The sequence below is a fragment of the Mirounga leonina genome, unplaced genomic scaffold, assembly GCF_011800145.1.
Source record: "Mirounga leonina isolate KUSES-001 unplaced genomic scaffold, KU_Mleo_1.0 Mir_115, whole genome shotgun sequence".
In the NCBI taxonomy this organism is placed as follows: Eukaryota; Metazoa; Chordata; class Mammalia; order Carnivora; family Phocidae; genus Mirounga; species Mirounga leonina.
In genome coordinates, this window is record NW_023270268.1 from 22,234,150 (window position 1) to 22,249,627 (window position 15,478).

At 37.6% G+C, this 15,478-nt stretch overlaps 1 protein-coding gene across 1 annotated transcript; it reads left to right on the forward strand.

Annotated features, from left to right (window-relative positions):
* The first annotated feature begins 1,358 nt into the window (after positions 1 to 1,358).
* On the forward strand, positions 1,359 to 15,152 carry SGO1 (shugoshin 1). Its single transcript, XM_034993882.1, has 8 exons — positions 1,359 to 2,032; positions 4,091 to 4,239; positions 4,321 to 4,517; positions 8,085 to 8,152; positions 9,917 to 9,975; positions 10,970 to 11,776; positions 14,137 to 14,323; positions 14,755 to 15,152. The coding sequence occupies exons 2-8, from the start codon at positions 4,098 to 4,100 to the stop codon at positions 14,870 to 14,872; spliced, it is 1,578 nt and encodes a 525-aa protein (XP_034849773.1). The 5' UTR covers positions 1,359 to 2,032; positions 4,091 to 4,097; the 3' UTR covers positions 14,873 to 15,152.
* The last annotated feature ends 326 nt before the right edge of the window (positions 15,153 to 15,478 follow it).

The window sequence follows — 15,478 nt, forward strand, 5'->3', positions numbered from 1 at the left end:
ACACTGGGAGAACAAGTTGTTGGCTAAAAACAGATGTTCTAATCTCTTCCACTCAAGCCAAGAAGGCGTGAGGTGAGGCCTAGACAAGGATAAGGATGTGAATGTTAGTTATCTTAAAAAAAAAAAAAAAACCTTCATGATGAATTGATGCCTAAATTCAAAACAACTGCTTAGGTTTCATTTACTTATTCTTCTTTTGTCCCAGTGAATATCTACTAACAGCAAATTGCTAAATGGATGCTGAATACTTTTTTTTTTTTAAGATTTCATTTATTTGACAGAGAGAGCGAGAGAGCACAAGTAGGGGGAACAGTAGAGGGAGAGGGAGAAGCAGGCTCCCCGCCAAGCAGGGAGCCCATGCGGGGCTCGATCCCAGGACCCTAGGATCATGACCTGAGCCCAAGGCAGACGCTTAACCATCTGAGCCACCCAGGTGCCCCAAGAGATGCTGAATACTTAACTATAAACAGACATATATAGTTCCTAGCTTTATGCAAGTTGAATAAATAGGCAATGAATGAGAAGTCACTGCTACACGGGGTACCAAAGGAAAAGTGCATGCACGGCACCAGGATGTACAAAGCAAGCTATTAAGGTGGCTTTGGGGACAGATAATTCACCTCTACAATGAGACCTGCAGCATGAATAAGACTAAGTGGGCCCAGGGGGAGGAAAGACTGCTCTTAACAAAACAGCATGGGCAAGGGCGCCTGGGTGGCTCAGTGAGTTGAGCGCCTGCCTTGGGCTGGGGTCATGATCTGGAGGTCCTGGGATGGAGTCCCACATCCGGCTCCCTGCTGGGCGGGAGCCTGCTTCTCCCTCTCTTCCCTGCTTGTGCTCTCTTGCTATCTCTGTCACTGTCTGTCTCTCTCTCTCTCAAATAAATAAAATCTTAAAAAAACAAAAACAAAAAAAAAACCAGCATGGGCAAAAGTAGCAAGATGAATTACGAGGAAATGAAAGAAAATTCAGAAGAGGTGAAACTAGAAACCACAGGGCTCTTTAAAGACCAAACATCTTTAGGAGTTTGAACTCCCATCTTAAATGCAGTGGGGAGTCATATAAGTGCTTCATACTCAATCATATTTGCTTTGTCAAAATATCACTCTATGAAGAACATAAGGGAGTGGAGTCTGCGGTCAGAGTAGGTACTGGTACACAGTCCATAGAAAGAGATTAGGTATTTGGCTGTATGGAAAATAGTGGGGTTTGGACGTGAAAAAAATACTTAAAAGGTAGAACTGACAGGACTGGGTGACTGACAGGGCATGGAAAGGGTGAGGGAGAATAAAAAAAACAATAAGGAAAATTTCCCGGACTTCTAGGTCAGTAGCTGTGTGGATGCCAGTGCCATTTCCCGAGGGTTAAAGAGCCAGAGGTAGCCAGACAAAGAAAGTGGAGCTGAATATTTCAGATATCTGGAACTTCCCTAATATCCCCTTAATCCAAAATGTGCTTCCTATTTTGGCTTTAATGGCCCTACCAGATGCCTCTGTGCTGCAGGTCGACTGCTTGAGTGGGCAAACAATCAAGGAGATTCTTCTCACAAGAGGGAGCTCACGAGTACAATCTCAAAGACGGGAAGCTGCTAGACTAAAGTAACAGGAAGCTTTTGAACGCCCTAAAATACGCACCCTTAAAGATCTCGCAGCGGCTCCACCCCTAAAAGCCAACGACTCTGAGCAAAAAAGTGGCGGCAGGTCACCGCGCAGACTAGTGACCCCGCCCTCCCGGGACCGGGGAGCAGTAGACGCCCGGATGTGAACGCTCGGGGTGAGTCACGTGAGGTACCCGGTGGGGCGGGACTCTGATGCGTCCTTCGCAGCGCCGTCGCCTCACGTGACCACCTGTCAGCCAGCCAATGGGTGAGCGCGGCGGAGAATTTCGAATGTGGCCGTGTTAGCCGGCGGGCGACAGTAGACAGAACCTAGCCCCGGAGGGTCCGAAGCGCGGGATACACCGGTCGGACCGCCTCGCGGAACCTTGGAATGTAAGGAGAAGGGCGACAGCTGCGGCAGAAGTGGTGGCCAAGGTACTGTTTGGGACGTGCCTGTGGGAGGAGGGTTTCCGGGCCCTCTTCCGGCAACCGCCCCCCCCCCGACTTTAGCTGAGCCCTCCGAGAAAGAGGAGAACACAGGTTTTTCAGGTGTGGAACAGGGGTGTTGTGGTCCCTGTTCCTCTATTTCCAGGGGTGTCTCTGTCCTTCCAAGTTCGGTGTCCAGAAGCTCAGGCTGTGGCGTGGGATTGATCCGGTGCCTTTCTGTGTTCATCCATCCGACTTGCGCTTTCCGACGCTCCAGTTTCCTCTTCTGTTAACTACTGGGGTGCCCTAACCTCATGCCTTGCAGAATTTTGTGGATTAAGTGATGTGTAAAAGCATTTACAGTAGTTAAAAGCCAGGCTTAATGTCAGGGCACACAAACTGGCAGCTGTTCTTTGTGCAGCGCGATACCGTTGACCTTGTTTGCTTCTTCGGTTATCCTGGAGAAGCTAGCACTGATCAGTGTCCTACCTCGCTGCTTCAGCAGCAGGAATGATGAAAGAATTATGATGGAGATCAAATATTATTCCAGGTTCGTCTGAATCCAGACCCTTTACCTGAATACACACGGACTCTAATCCCACACTGACCTGTTTTCATTCGCTCCCCCCACCACACCCCCTGTTAATACCATCGGCCTAGACAGGGAACTTCTGATACGGCAAATTTCTTTTGTGATTTTAAGTTGGTTAAAGGTAATAACAGTTTTTTAGGTAAGGCTTTGCTAAACTAACTTGATCAGTTACTTAATCTGTATGGCTCTCAAACATCTCCAGTTCGAACTTCAAAAATTCCATTGTGATACATTGTCTTACACAACCCACTTAACATTAGTGCTTTAAAAAAAATAGTTGTGCCTGCTCTACTAGAAACATCTCAGTATATGTTGTATCTACACTGTCAGAGAGAAAATAATGAGATTTACAATATCTATATTTAACACCCCCAGTGTTTAGAGGAAAATAAGTAAGGCCTGGAGAAAATACTCAAGAAAATGTAAGATTGAGTAAAATATTTGACTAACTTAGAGGAGATGGAGGTATCTTTTGTAGTGTATATGTAGTTGTAGGAAACAAGAATTATTTTTGCAATTTTAAGATCTGCAAAGTGCAATCTAGGGTAAAAGATATTCATGAAAAGTAGTTTGATATGCTTAGTAGCAGAATATTGAAGCAAATCTGATTTGCTGCATTGAAAGATTTGAGTGTATTTATGTATTAATACACTCAGTAACATATGACACTATCAGCACTTGTTTTGCTACTTTTAACTATGTAGAACAATCATTATTTAATGTGTTGTTTGCTATATTCATGACTTACTAGGAGCTAGCAGACCTGAGTTTTAAAAATAACTTTGAGAAAACTGGCATGTTCCCCTGCCTCAGTACCTATTCTTTCTAGCTCTATAATTGTTATAGTAGCCTATTAAAATTGTATATAGTGCTACATAGTTTAATTAAACCTCTGAAGATCACCTTGACTTTCTTGAGAGTACATGCTATATCTTAAGTATTGGCTTAAAAGAGTGCGGAAGAAAGAGTTAATCAAGTGACCTAATCTGATAAATTAATAATATAGAGCAGAACTGGAAAACAAAGCCCACATATATGATTACCTCTGAACTAATGCTGTAAGTCTAGTAAACACTAAAACACTAAATGTTAGTCATAAACATTGTAGGAAACATAAAAATATCAAAATATAATATTAAGTATTTCCCATAATGCCTAGTATATAGTAAGCCCCCAGTGAGTATTTGTTAAAGAATAAATAGTGGCATATTACAGAGTCTTTGGGTTGAAATGCATACTTATTAACCTTGCTTATAAAGCACCTGAAGAGGCTAATATTATGCCAAAATATTAATGAGATTTAAAAGCTGCAAAATCTAAGTTATTACTAGGTTAGCCATCTTCTTTAAGCTAACTCTACAGTTACTACGTCTATTTAATCCATTCTCTGTGAACAACCTGTGTTTTCAATCTTGTTTTATATTTGATGATATTCTCTCTTAGAAAACTTACTTTTTATTGTTTTAAATTCCCAGGCAGAAGATGGCCAAGGAAAGGTGCCTTAAAAAGTCCTTTCAAGACAGTCTTGAAGACATAAAGAAACGGATGAAAGAGAAAAGGAATAAAAATTTGGCAGAGATTGGCAAACGAAAGTCTTTTGTAACTGCACCATGCCAGATAATCTGTAAGAGATTTTCATGTGCTTTTGCATCACTTTTTAAGTTTAGATTTAATACATAATAAAAAAAATTTTATCCTCTTTTAGCCAACACTTCTACACTGCTAAAGAACTACCAAGACAACAACAGAATGTTAGTTTTAGCTTTGCAAAATGAAAAATCCAAAGTGAGAGAAGCCCAAGATATCATCCTCCAACTGAGAAAAGAATGTTACTACCTCACGTGTCAGCTATATGCATTGAAAGAAAAACTAACTGCACAACAAACAGAAGAAACTGCTCAGGTATTTTTATTACAAATGGTGAATTTCTGAGGAAAAAATGTGACAGCCATGAATTGGCAATTTAGATCAATTATGTTATTTAAATTAATTACTCATAGCTCTGTTATCAGTGAATTGATTAAAACATCTCTCACCAGTTAAGAAAACTTCAAGCACATACGTGATTGAGGCTTGAGCTTGTATAACTTGGTTCTGAAAGCAGGTAGCAAGACAAGGTACAGAAGAACTAGTTTAGCCTGTTGCACTGCTGGTCCCTTTGACTGTTCAGCTAAGTGAATCAAAAATAGCTAAAGGTCTAAAAGTGGTACTTGATGCAGGCTAGTCCAGCAGTTTTAATCAGTGGTATAAATCTTACCTTTTCTATGTAGTTTTGTTACATTTAGTAAGGTTTTATAAGAAATACCTTAATTTGGGAGGGGGGTATTTAAGTGCTTTTTGAAGAGTCATTTTTACTATGAGTTGGTTAAATAAGGAAAACTACACATTAACTGGGTATTAACAGAAACAGTTTACTTTCTTCCTGGTTGGCCATCTGTTTGCTATGCTGGTGAAGACAGTTGTGTTGGCACTTGGGCCAGGAAACCAGAGAAGAAAGCCAGACCATAGTGATTAGGGGATATAGACTCAGGAAAGGAATAAAGTCACCTCTCTGCTGACAGGGGGAGTCAATGAAAGAGTTCTTGCTTCCCTGCACCTAAGATGATTACATATTTTTTTCTGTGTATGATACAGGGAATGTACATATGCATATATATGCAATACATGCATATACAGTGTAGCAGAGAATTGTCTATAAAGATTTGATACAATTTCCTTCATGTGAGGGTTAGATTATTTTTAAAAGGGTTTTTTTTTTCCTTCAGAATATAATCTTTCCTAATTTTTTTTCTTTTCCTTGTTTAGTCAACTAGTCAGGAAAAAAAAAAAATCCCTCCAAAGATATTTGAATCTTCCTTTTCCCTTTCCTAAGTTTTTGATGGAATCATATATAGAATAGTGAAAAATGAGTACCTGATAAGATAATCACAAAAACAGTTGGAAGAATTCTATTATTGCAGGGCTTTTGACATTTATCAATGATTTTTGAGTATTTATTAAAACATATTATTAGTTGCTGGGCAAAAGTGTTCTTAGCATTTAAAACATCAGTTTGTTTTCTGCCATATACTTGCTACATGTGTCACTCTCTCTCAACCATCATTCTATACTCGTGCTTCCATGCTCATCAAGTCAATTTATCAGTGATGGAAAAGCTTAAAATGTTTTAATAAGAAGAATGTTTTTCTTGCCTGACAGTAGTTAGCTTATAGGGATTAATCACAAAGTAGTTTCTAATAGCCTTTTCTTCCCTAAATTTTATAATGAATCTTTTTAGTAACTTGTTATTAAATTATATTATTCTGGGGATGCCTGGTGGTTCAGTCGGTTAAGCGTCTGCCTTCGACTCAGGTCATGATCTCAGTGTTGTGGGATTGAGTCCTGCATTGGGCTCTCTGCTCAGCGGGGAGTCTGCTTCTCCCTCTGACCCTCCCCTCTCTTGTGCTCTCTCTCTCTCTCAAATAAGTAAATAAATCTTTTAAAAAAAAGTCTAAAAAAATAAAAACAAATAAAAATAAATTATATTATTCTGTAGTTAAATATTCTCCTTTATTTACCTTCAGTAATACTACTACTTAAATTTAGAACATTAGCTATACTGAAAATAAATTGAAGACTTTTAACAGGATTAAATTTCTAGTTGTTTTGTTTCTCTTGAACAGTTTTAACCTATCGTAATGTCAGCATCTTTTATGTGCATCAAATTCAAAAAAACAACGGAACTGAATTAGAGTGATCTCTAAGGAATCTGTCTGGAGCTTTCACCTTCCTGATACAAATCTACAAATCTGCCTGTGTCTTTGCTGTTCTTCATCTTTCCTCCTGTCACAGTGGCAGAAGTGCCTCTGCTCCTATGGAAGGCTGAGACCTCCCCTGTGCATCAGATTCCCTTTTTCTCATCTCTAGGACTTTGCTCCTAAAAGTTTGTGCTCTTTCAACACGTATTTCCCTCTTGGCTGAGTCATTCTAGCCATCATACAAATGTGCTTTAGTATCTCTTCCCTTAAGAGGAAAAGAAAATAAATGAAACCTCTCCTGGTTTCACATCCCTCTACTCATTTCTCTGCTTCCCTTCACAGCAGAACTTTAGCAGAGAGAACAGTGCACTTACTGTCTTCACTTCCTCAGCTTCCATATACATTTGAACTTACTCTTACCTGGCTTTTATCCCCATCGTTCTATGGTCACTGTGCCAGGTGCCCACAACCCCCATTTTTAGTGGCCACTTCTCTTTCTTCTTGACCTTGAAGTAATAAACAACGTACTTTGATCTCTCAGCTTTCTTACTATCATACTCTCCTGGTTGTCCTACCTTTCTGACTGTTCCAAGTCAGCCTCCTTTGCTCGCTTCTTCTTTACTTTCAAATGTCCATTGTCCTAGACCCATCTTATCTTATCCCCCTCCCACAGCTTTAAATACTATCTGTCTGCTGATGACTTCCAAATTTATAGCTCAACACACACACACAACCACTTTTTGATATATCTACTTAAATACTTATAAAGGATCTCAAACATATTTTGTACAAAGTACAACTCTTTATTTTCCCTCTCCCAAAGATACTGTCTCTGTGAGTCTTACTCAATCTCCTAAAACAACCTATCCATTTGCTCAAGTCAAAACCAAAGAGGCTTCCCTCTCCCTCACTGTCCCCACCTCCACCCCTATTCAATCTCAGCACACTTTGTTCTCTTAACACCTTCCACTGGGCTTTACCTCTGTAGCCATAGGACTCGAGTCCTAGCTATTATGAATGTCTTGCTAGATTTACTACAATGACTTCCTAACTCCTGCTCTTGGCCCCTTTCAATCCATGTTTCACACAGTGGCCAGATTGATCTTCTTAAAACTTAGATCATTTTACTTTCCTGCTTAACATTTACGTGACTTCCCATCACACTTAGACTAAAATCCAAACCCATGGACTCCCAAGGCCCCACATTATGTGGCCTCTGTGCGCACATGCCCTACTGTTCTCACTATGAGACAGGTCATAGATGACTCCAGCCACAATGGCCTTTCTTTTCTAAACACAGCAAGGTTTTTCCTACACCATGACTTTTATATTTGCTGTTTCTACCACTTTTTCTTTCCCTGCTCTTTCAATGGCTGGTTCCTCTGCATTCTTTAGATTTCAGATGAAAGTCACCCTATCTAAGAGAACCCTCCAACCTCAAGTACTCTGTCACTTCAACTCTGAGTATTTCCTTCATAACACTTTATCAATATCTGAAATAATTATTTATATATCTCTTTCCCTTCATTTTAAATTTTTCTCTCCCTACACTAGAATTAAGCTTTATGAGGGTTGGACTTAAATCTATTTTTAAGCTGCTATAGATCTAGTTTCTAGAACAGAGCCTGACACCATATAGAGCGCGCACATGTTTTTATTGTTAAATAAATGAATGCTTTGTTATGAATATTTCAATTGTACCACCGTTTTCTTTGTTTTAATATATTAACAGAACCAGGAAATATGTCCCTCTGGAATGGACTCCAATAGTGACAACAACTCTGGGGATTTATTTGTGAAGTTAGTATCAAATTTCATTATTGGGGGGTGGGAGGGAAGGGGTGCTGGGTGATGGACATTGGAGAGGGTATGTGCTATGGTGAGCACTGTGAATTGTGTAAGACTGATGAATCACAGACCTGTACCCCTGAAACAAATATTATATTTTAATAAAAATAATAAAAAATTTTCATTATTATGATTCCTAATAGCAAGAAAGATTTAATTCTGTGATGCATTTACGAAAGAAAATTTGCATAATACAGATTCTTGTGTTTGGAGTCTGATGTTTTCTCTTCTAAAAATGTATTTAAAAAAATATGATACATTGATATTGTTACATTTAGCCAAGCCAAAACTTTCTTATGTTTACTTTTCTGATGTCTAGGAATAAGCTAGTTATTTAAATATAACTGAATTTCTTCAGTTATATTTTTCTTATATCATATTTTTATTCTAAGGATTGGTTATTCAAATGACGGTATTTTGCCAGTACTACAAATAGTCTGGTTTAGAAATGAAATATAATAAAACATCATGTTTAACACAACTTTCACCCTGTCTTGCTAATCCAATTCATTCCTAAATATAGTCAGACCCCCATATACCCTCCTCCCCTTCTGTTAGATCAAGTATAGTATGCTTATGAATTATTGAGATATAACTATATATAGTAAAATGCACAGATCTTAATTACACAGTTTAATGAGTTTGACTAATGTATACACCTGTGGAACCCAAATCTCAATTATGATATAGAGCACTGCTGTCACTCTAGCTGGGCTTTCTTAGTTTCAGCATTATTGACATTTTAGGCCAGATCATCCTTTGTTGTGGAGGGCTATCCTAAGCATTGTGGGACATTTAGCAGCATCCTTGGCCTCTACCACTAAATGTCAGTGGCACTTCCCTCCCCCAGTTATGAGAAGCAAAAATGTCTCCAGACAGTGCCACGTATCCATATAATTATCCCCAATTAGAACCATTGCCATAAGCCATCTCCTCCTATCCCTTTCAAGTCTATGCCCTTCTCTTCACAAAAGTAATCACTAAGCTGCTTTCTATCCCCATATTAATTTTAATCATGAATAGTTGAAAATAGTTGAACTGTAAGATCTGACAAAATATTTATGTAATGGTCAAAAAGTAAGATGGGGTAATTGACTTTCTATAAGATTCCTGAAATTGTTAATTAGTTACCATAACTTACTTAAACCTGTATTTAATTTTCAATGTCTAGAGGGAAAAATTCTCTACAGGGAATAAAGAATAAAATTAGGGTGAAACAGCCAGTCATAGTATTAAAGCATAAAGAAAATTGTTTCATGAGCCAAAGGGGGACAAGATTTTTAAAAATAAATAGGATTAACTTTAGAGGGGTCAGTAGTTAGGCATCATAAAAACATAAACTACCAAGAAAAGAAAAAAAAGATCATAGCTCAGCTAATGATGAAGCAGGCTGATAAAGAGTAATCAGATTCCATTTCTATAATAGATTTTGTAAGTCAATACCGATTGGCTGTTTCTCCAGGTAAATGAAATTATGAGTTATGGCATGTCTTCATTGATAAGGTAGTTCTTCCAGTGGGAGTTGAATGTCAGTCATAACAAACCAGCCTCCATATAATCAGCATAAATGTTTTTTTTTCCTTGAAACTGAACAGACACACTGATTTAAAATAGAATTATGAAATGATACTAAAGAGAAAATTTTAATCTTAAGAAAATCTTAAATTTGTTTTTATTATAAAATTGTTAAATAAATTTCTATTTTTCATTGGCTAGACAAGTTCCTCTTCAGGAAGCTCACCTTCCAGGACAAGGAGAATCATTCCAAATAGAAGGTAATTCAAGCGAAAATCTAAAAATACTATTAAGGGGAAGATGAGATCTTTGTGAACAAGTAACAAATTTCTCTAGTATTTTTTTAACTTTTTAATTTGCTCATCTGGCATTCTTCTGCTCAAAGCAAATCTGTTTATTTTACACGGAATAATAACAGTTTTAAAATACTTCCATTTATTTTGCCAAATCTATAATCAGCTATAAACGGCTGCAATTTACTGAGCCCTACTATGTGCCAAGCTCTGTGTTAGCCATTTTACATACATTCTGTCACTTGACCCTCACAACAACCTTGGACTGTAGGTACAGTTGGTCCCATTTTATATAGACTCAAAGAAGTAAAGTATCTTACAAGAAGTGGCCCGAATGGTAAAACCTAGTGTTTAAACTCAAAGCTGACTTCCAAAGCCATGCCATTCTTTCCACTTCTAAATTGACATGTCCCTGTTCTCAAATATCAATCCTTTCTACTTGAACTAAGCTTTGAAGAAGGGATAGCATTTGAATAAGCAGAACCAAATATCCTCACTTTTCCTAAAAATACAGATTATATTTCTTACCTGAAGGGCTTTGCAATTATCCCAATCTTACTCATTTTCAAAGAACACCTTAGCTCCCACTTTCTCAAGTGTACTTGTACTACTTTAAAATATGAGGTTCTTTTCCACTGAATCCCATACACATAGATACATATAGCCTACTAGTTTTTCTTGAAACCTTTAAATCAGGGACACAGAAAACCCCCAGTTAGAATATTTTCGAAGGTTATATAAGAGTCTTTCACAAGTCAGATAGAAGCCATCAATTGATCATTGCCAAATAAATAGATGGCAGTATTAAGTTCCCCAGATTTGTATTTACTTAGAGCCAATGTGGAGAAACTACAGAATGACTTTTCATTTATTCCATTTTTAATTTTGAGTTCTAAGATTGCTGAAATTAAAGTTTTCATAAAGTAAAACTATTTTTCTCATTTACTTTTTAAATTCTCAGAGCAAATACCTATTTCTCAAGATAGACTGGGATTTGATTTGGATTCAGATGAAGATAAATCTGCTGATAATGTCTTACCTAGAACTGTATCTGTCCGTCGGAGTTTAAAGAAACATCTCAACAATCTATGTCAGTTCAATACCTTGGATGATTTTGAAATCAGTCATTTCTCAGTGCAGCCCTTTGAATCTGAAAGATGTGTAGACCCACTAGTAAACATGCACCTAACAGAAAACGTAGAACAAAATGTTTGTCAATGGAATAAGGATCAAATTAACTTATCACCAAAGCTGATTGACCCAGGAAGACCTGCTAAAACAAAAGAAAACATTTTAGAATATAAATTTGAACAAACTGAAAATAAGCACAGAGGTGCACAAGGAAGAAGAGGAGAAGAGAAAAGAAAAACTAACAGAAGGAGAAAATCAAAATCTGTATCAAAGTATAAAGGGAGCAAAAGTGAAAACAAAAAAACTGTTTCCAAAAAAAAGTTGGATGAATGTGTCATTTCCAGTGATGCTTACAATTTTAACTTGGAAGAGGGTATTCATCTCACTCCTTTCCGACAAAAAATGAGCAATGATTCTAACAGAGAAGAAAACAACAATGAATTTGAAGTGAGCGTCTATGAATCAAGTGGTTCAGGAGATGATTCTGATGACCTCTATTTGCCCACTTGCAAGTACAGTCAAGATCTCTCCAGTGAATCAGATAGGAGCCCAGTCGCCAGGTCTCGACCTAAGAGAGCACTAAAATACAGGGATGAAAAAGAGATGGAGGATTCTAAGCTTACAAAAACTCCTATAAGTAAGTGATCTACTTGTTTGCCTGCATTTTTAATGTTTATAATAAATGATCACTCCTGATGCTTATATGCTATACTTACCATCTGTTTCTCTGGGGGAGATTAGAGACTTGCCATCTGTCTCTAGGGGAAGTTCTGATTAAACAATGGGGGCCTGGGATGGAAATCACAATTGTATGGCTCTGACCTACTTTAAGCTAATTTAAATCTTCTTTAAAAATAAATACTACTTTTTACAGAGAAAGCATTTTTATTTTTAGTAAATGAAGCCTTCCAACATAAGGAAAAACTTTTTGGTGGAGTTAGGTTGAATTAAAATATCTTTTATACACTCACCTGAAACAGGCCCTTGAAAATGAAATCAAATTTGAATCCAGTGACCTGTCATTTTAATGGCTTTGCTTCATATTCAATTTGACAGGAACCATGATTATAAATTGATTCATTCTAGGTAATGAAAGGTGGCTAGACCAAACTTTTTCCTCAGTTGATAGGCTTAGTATTCTTCTCTAAGACATTTGTAAGACACCTAAAAACTGTGACTTAGAAAAATCTTGCTTTTATTAGATCAAAAGTAGGCATGGTTCAAAAGTTGATGATAGAGCCTGCATCTGCCCACAAAGATTCTCATCTGGAAAATTTAGTGTGGTTAAACTAATTTGTTTGGTCAGGTTGTAGCATTCCTAAAACATTGTCATGCTATTTCATTTGATACTCAGAAAAACTCTATGAAGGGGCACCTTGGTGGCTCCGTCAGTTAAGCGTCTGCCTTTGGCTCAGGTCATGATCTCAGTGTCCTGGGATCGAGCCCCGCAGTGGACTCCCTGCTCAGCCCGGAGCCTGCTTCTCCCTCTCCCCCTGCTTGTGCTCTCTCTCTCTCTCTGTCAAATTAAAACCTTAAAAAAAAAAAAAAAAGAAAAAGAAAAACTCTATGAAGTGTAGGTATTACCATGTTTGTATTATTTATAAGGAAACTTAAAACCTAAAAAATTTAAATGACTTTCCAAGGTCAACCAGTTAGGCAGTGGTAGTATACAAATGCGTGGTTTTTTAAATATGCTATAATAATGTTACAGAATCAAACAAGACCGGCAAAATGTTGATAATTATTGAAGCTAGGTAACTGGGGTTTCATTATTATTGTTGTCTCTGTATTTGTGTATCCTTGAAATTTTACACAGTAAGTTTAAAAAAAAAAATTACACTCTAATATAGTGTCAGAGTTTAATCCCCAGATTATCAGCATCACTATTACGTGAAACCTCTTAAAAATGCAGAATCTGAGGCCATACCCTTGAATCAGAATCTGCATCTTTTTAACAAGTTCCCTGGGGAATTTGTATATATATAAATTTTGAGAAGTACTGTTCCAGAATATAGCAACTGATCGGATGTTGCTTAGCCATATTTTCCAAACTAAAAGTTGGAATAATTAGTATAGTACAGTGTACTTCTGTGGGGACAAAAAAAGACAGTATTTGAAACCTAGATAACCCTGGTTGCTAAATATAGGCATTTTACAGTTATAGTTTGACTACGAAAAACAATTTGCCTTTTTAAAGCTGTGTGAAGAGATTGTCTTATAGTGTCCTTCTGTGTGCTGAGTACCTGTCACTCAATACAGATCTAGCTCCAAAGTAGAATAACTTGGATGCCTATGATAGGAAAAACATTGGGTAACTTTTTTAACATATTAGCTTTACCAGAGTGAACCCCTTTCCTGCTAGTCTCCACAGAGGCTACGGTGTAGAATTCTCATTTATTAAAGTGAGTTTAAGTGGCTTTTTTTTTTAAGATTTTATTTATTTATTTGACAGAGAGAGCGAGACAGCGAGAGAGGGAACACAAGCAGGGGGAGTGGGAGAGGGAGAAGCAGGCTTCCTGCGGAGCGGGGAGCCCGATGTGGGACTCGATCCCAGGACCCTGGGATCATGACCTGAGCCGAAGGCAGACGCTCAACGACTGAGCCACCCAGGCGCCCCTAAATGGCTTACGACTGTAGGAAGCCACTTGATAAATTTTGGTATTGAAAAAGATGGAGGCCTTGATGATTCTACAGAGGAAGGTGGAACTAAAATGCAATTCCATAATTGAAAGTAATTCATTATGCCCACGTTATCGTTAAAGAATTGTAATTTTTTTTTTAAAGAATTTTAAGTTTTAGTAACTTGTATCAGTTCTTCACATCCACAGTAATATTTCAGTGTTATCTGGGATGAAAAAATGAATGGTTTAAAAAAAATCTATTATAAAATGCTGGATTTGTACATGTTTAGGATGTGTAATTGCACACAATTTTAGTTCCTGTGGTTTTTTTTTTCCTTTCATTTGGAACCATATTCACTAAAAGTTGTTTTTATAGGTGCACTACCTAAAACTCACCACTCACCTCATTGTAGCCTGAAGGATATCACCAATGTCCCCTTGTATCCTGAGGTGAAAATCAGAAAACTTTCTCTTTCTCCAAAAAAGAAAGAAAGCCCAGCAGTGTTGCTGCCTAAGCGCAGGTGCGCAGTCAGTATGAACTATAAGGAACCCACACTCGCTTCGTAAGTATTTGATTTGTGGGACCCCACCTCTAATGATACATGTGGGGGGAGTAAGGTTTGGAGCTTTGTTCAAGAATGAGTCTTGTTGAAATATAAAATTTTGATTAAAAACTGAAGTGGGAGGGCGCCTGGGTGGCTCAGTTGGTTAAGCGACTGCCTTCGGCTCAGGTCGTGATCCTGGAGTCCCGGGATCGAGTCCTGCATCGGGCTCCCTGCTCAGCGGGGAGTCTGCTTCTCCCTCTGACCCTCCTCCCTCTCATGCTGTCTCTCTCTCATTCTCTCTCTCAAATAAATAAAATCTTTAAAAAAAAAAAAAAAAAACTGAAGTGGGAATATTAGCACTGGCATATTTTACAATACGTTTATATTGAAGAGTGAATTAGTATTGGGATGTTTATAATTATGCTTAAGAGTTCTTTTTACCCTTATAGGAAACTGAGAAGAGGAGACCCTTTTACAGATTTGTGTTTCTTGAATTCTCCGATTTTCAAACAGAAAAAGGATTCCAGACGCAGTTCTAAAAAAAAAAGTATGAAGCAAATACAGTGAAGTGTTTGTTGGATGCTGTTTAAATTCATCCTATTACACTTCCTTCTATCTCTCCAAGGGAGAATCTCTAAGATAGTACACAATAGGGTTGAACTGTTGCCATGGAATATTCTTTGACCGAACTCTAGATCACGGAAATTTCTTCAAAACTGTACTTCAAATGTGATTCTTTTTTTTTATACCATTAATAAATTTGGTTTATTTTTTATTTTAAATACAAATAACTGGACTTAAGCCCTATTTCTTAAACTGCCTAAAACTCTTAGTTTTACTCAGAATGTATCTTCTGCAAAAATTTTAGAAATGAGTAATCAAATTAAGATGTTTTAATTATAAGCTTCTGGTGCCTTTATTTTTCCCTTAAGTGGAAAATACTAGAATGAATGATTTTTGGACAGGCCAAGGATCTTTTGAAACTCTTTATATAACATTTGAATAAAATAAATCCTTGGCATGCATAGTAGGGTATACCCTAAGTTGTTCGTGGATCCCTTATACCACTGTTGTATTTAAAATTTCAAATAAAATGTGAGATCATTATTAAAGAATTAATGGTTGCTTAGGCTCAGGGACTAGGTGACTAGCTCTGAATACCAGGCAGTGTGT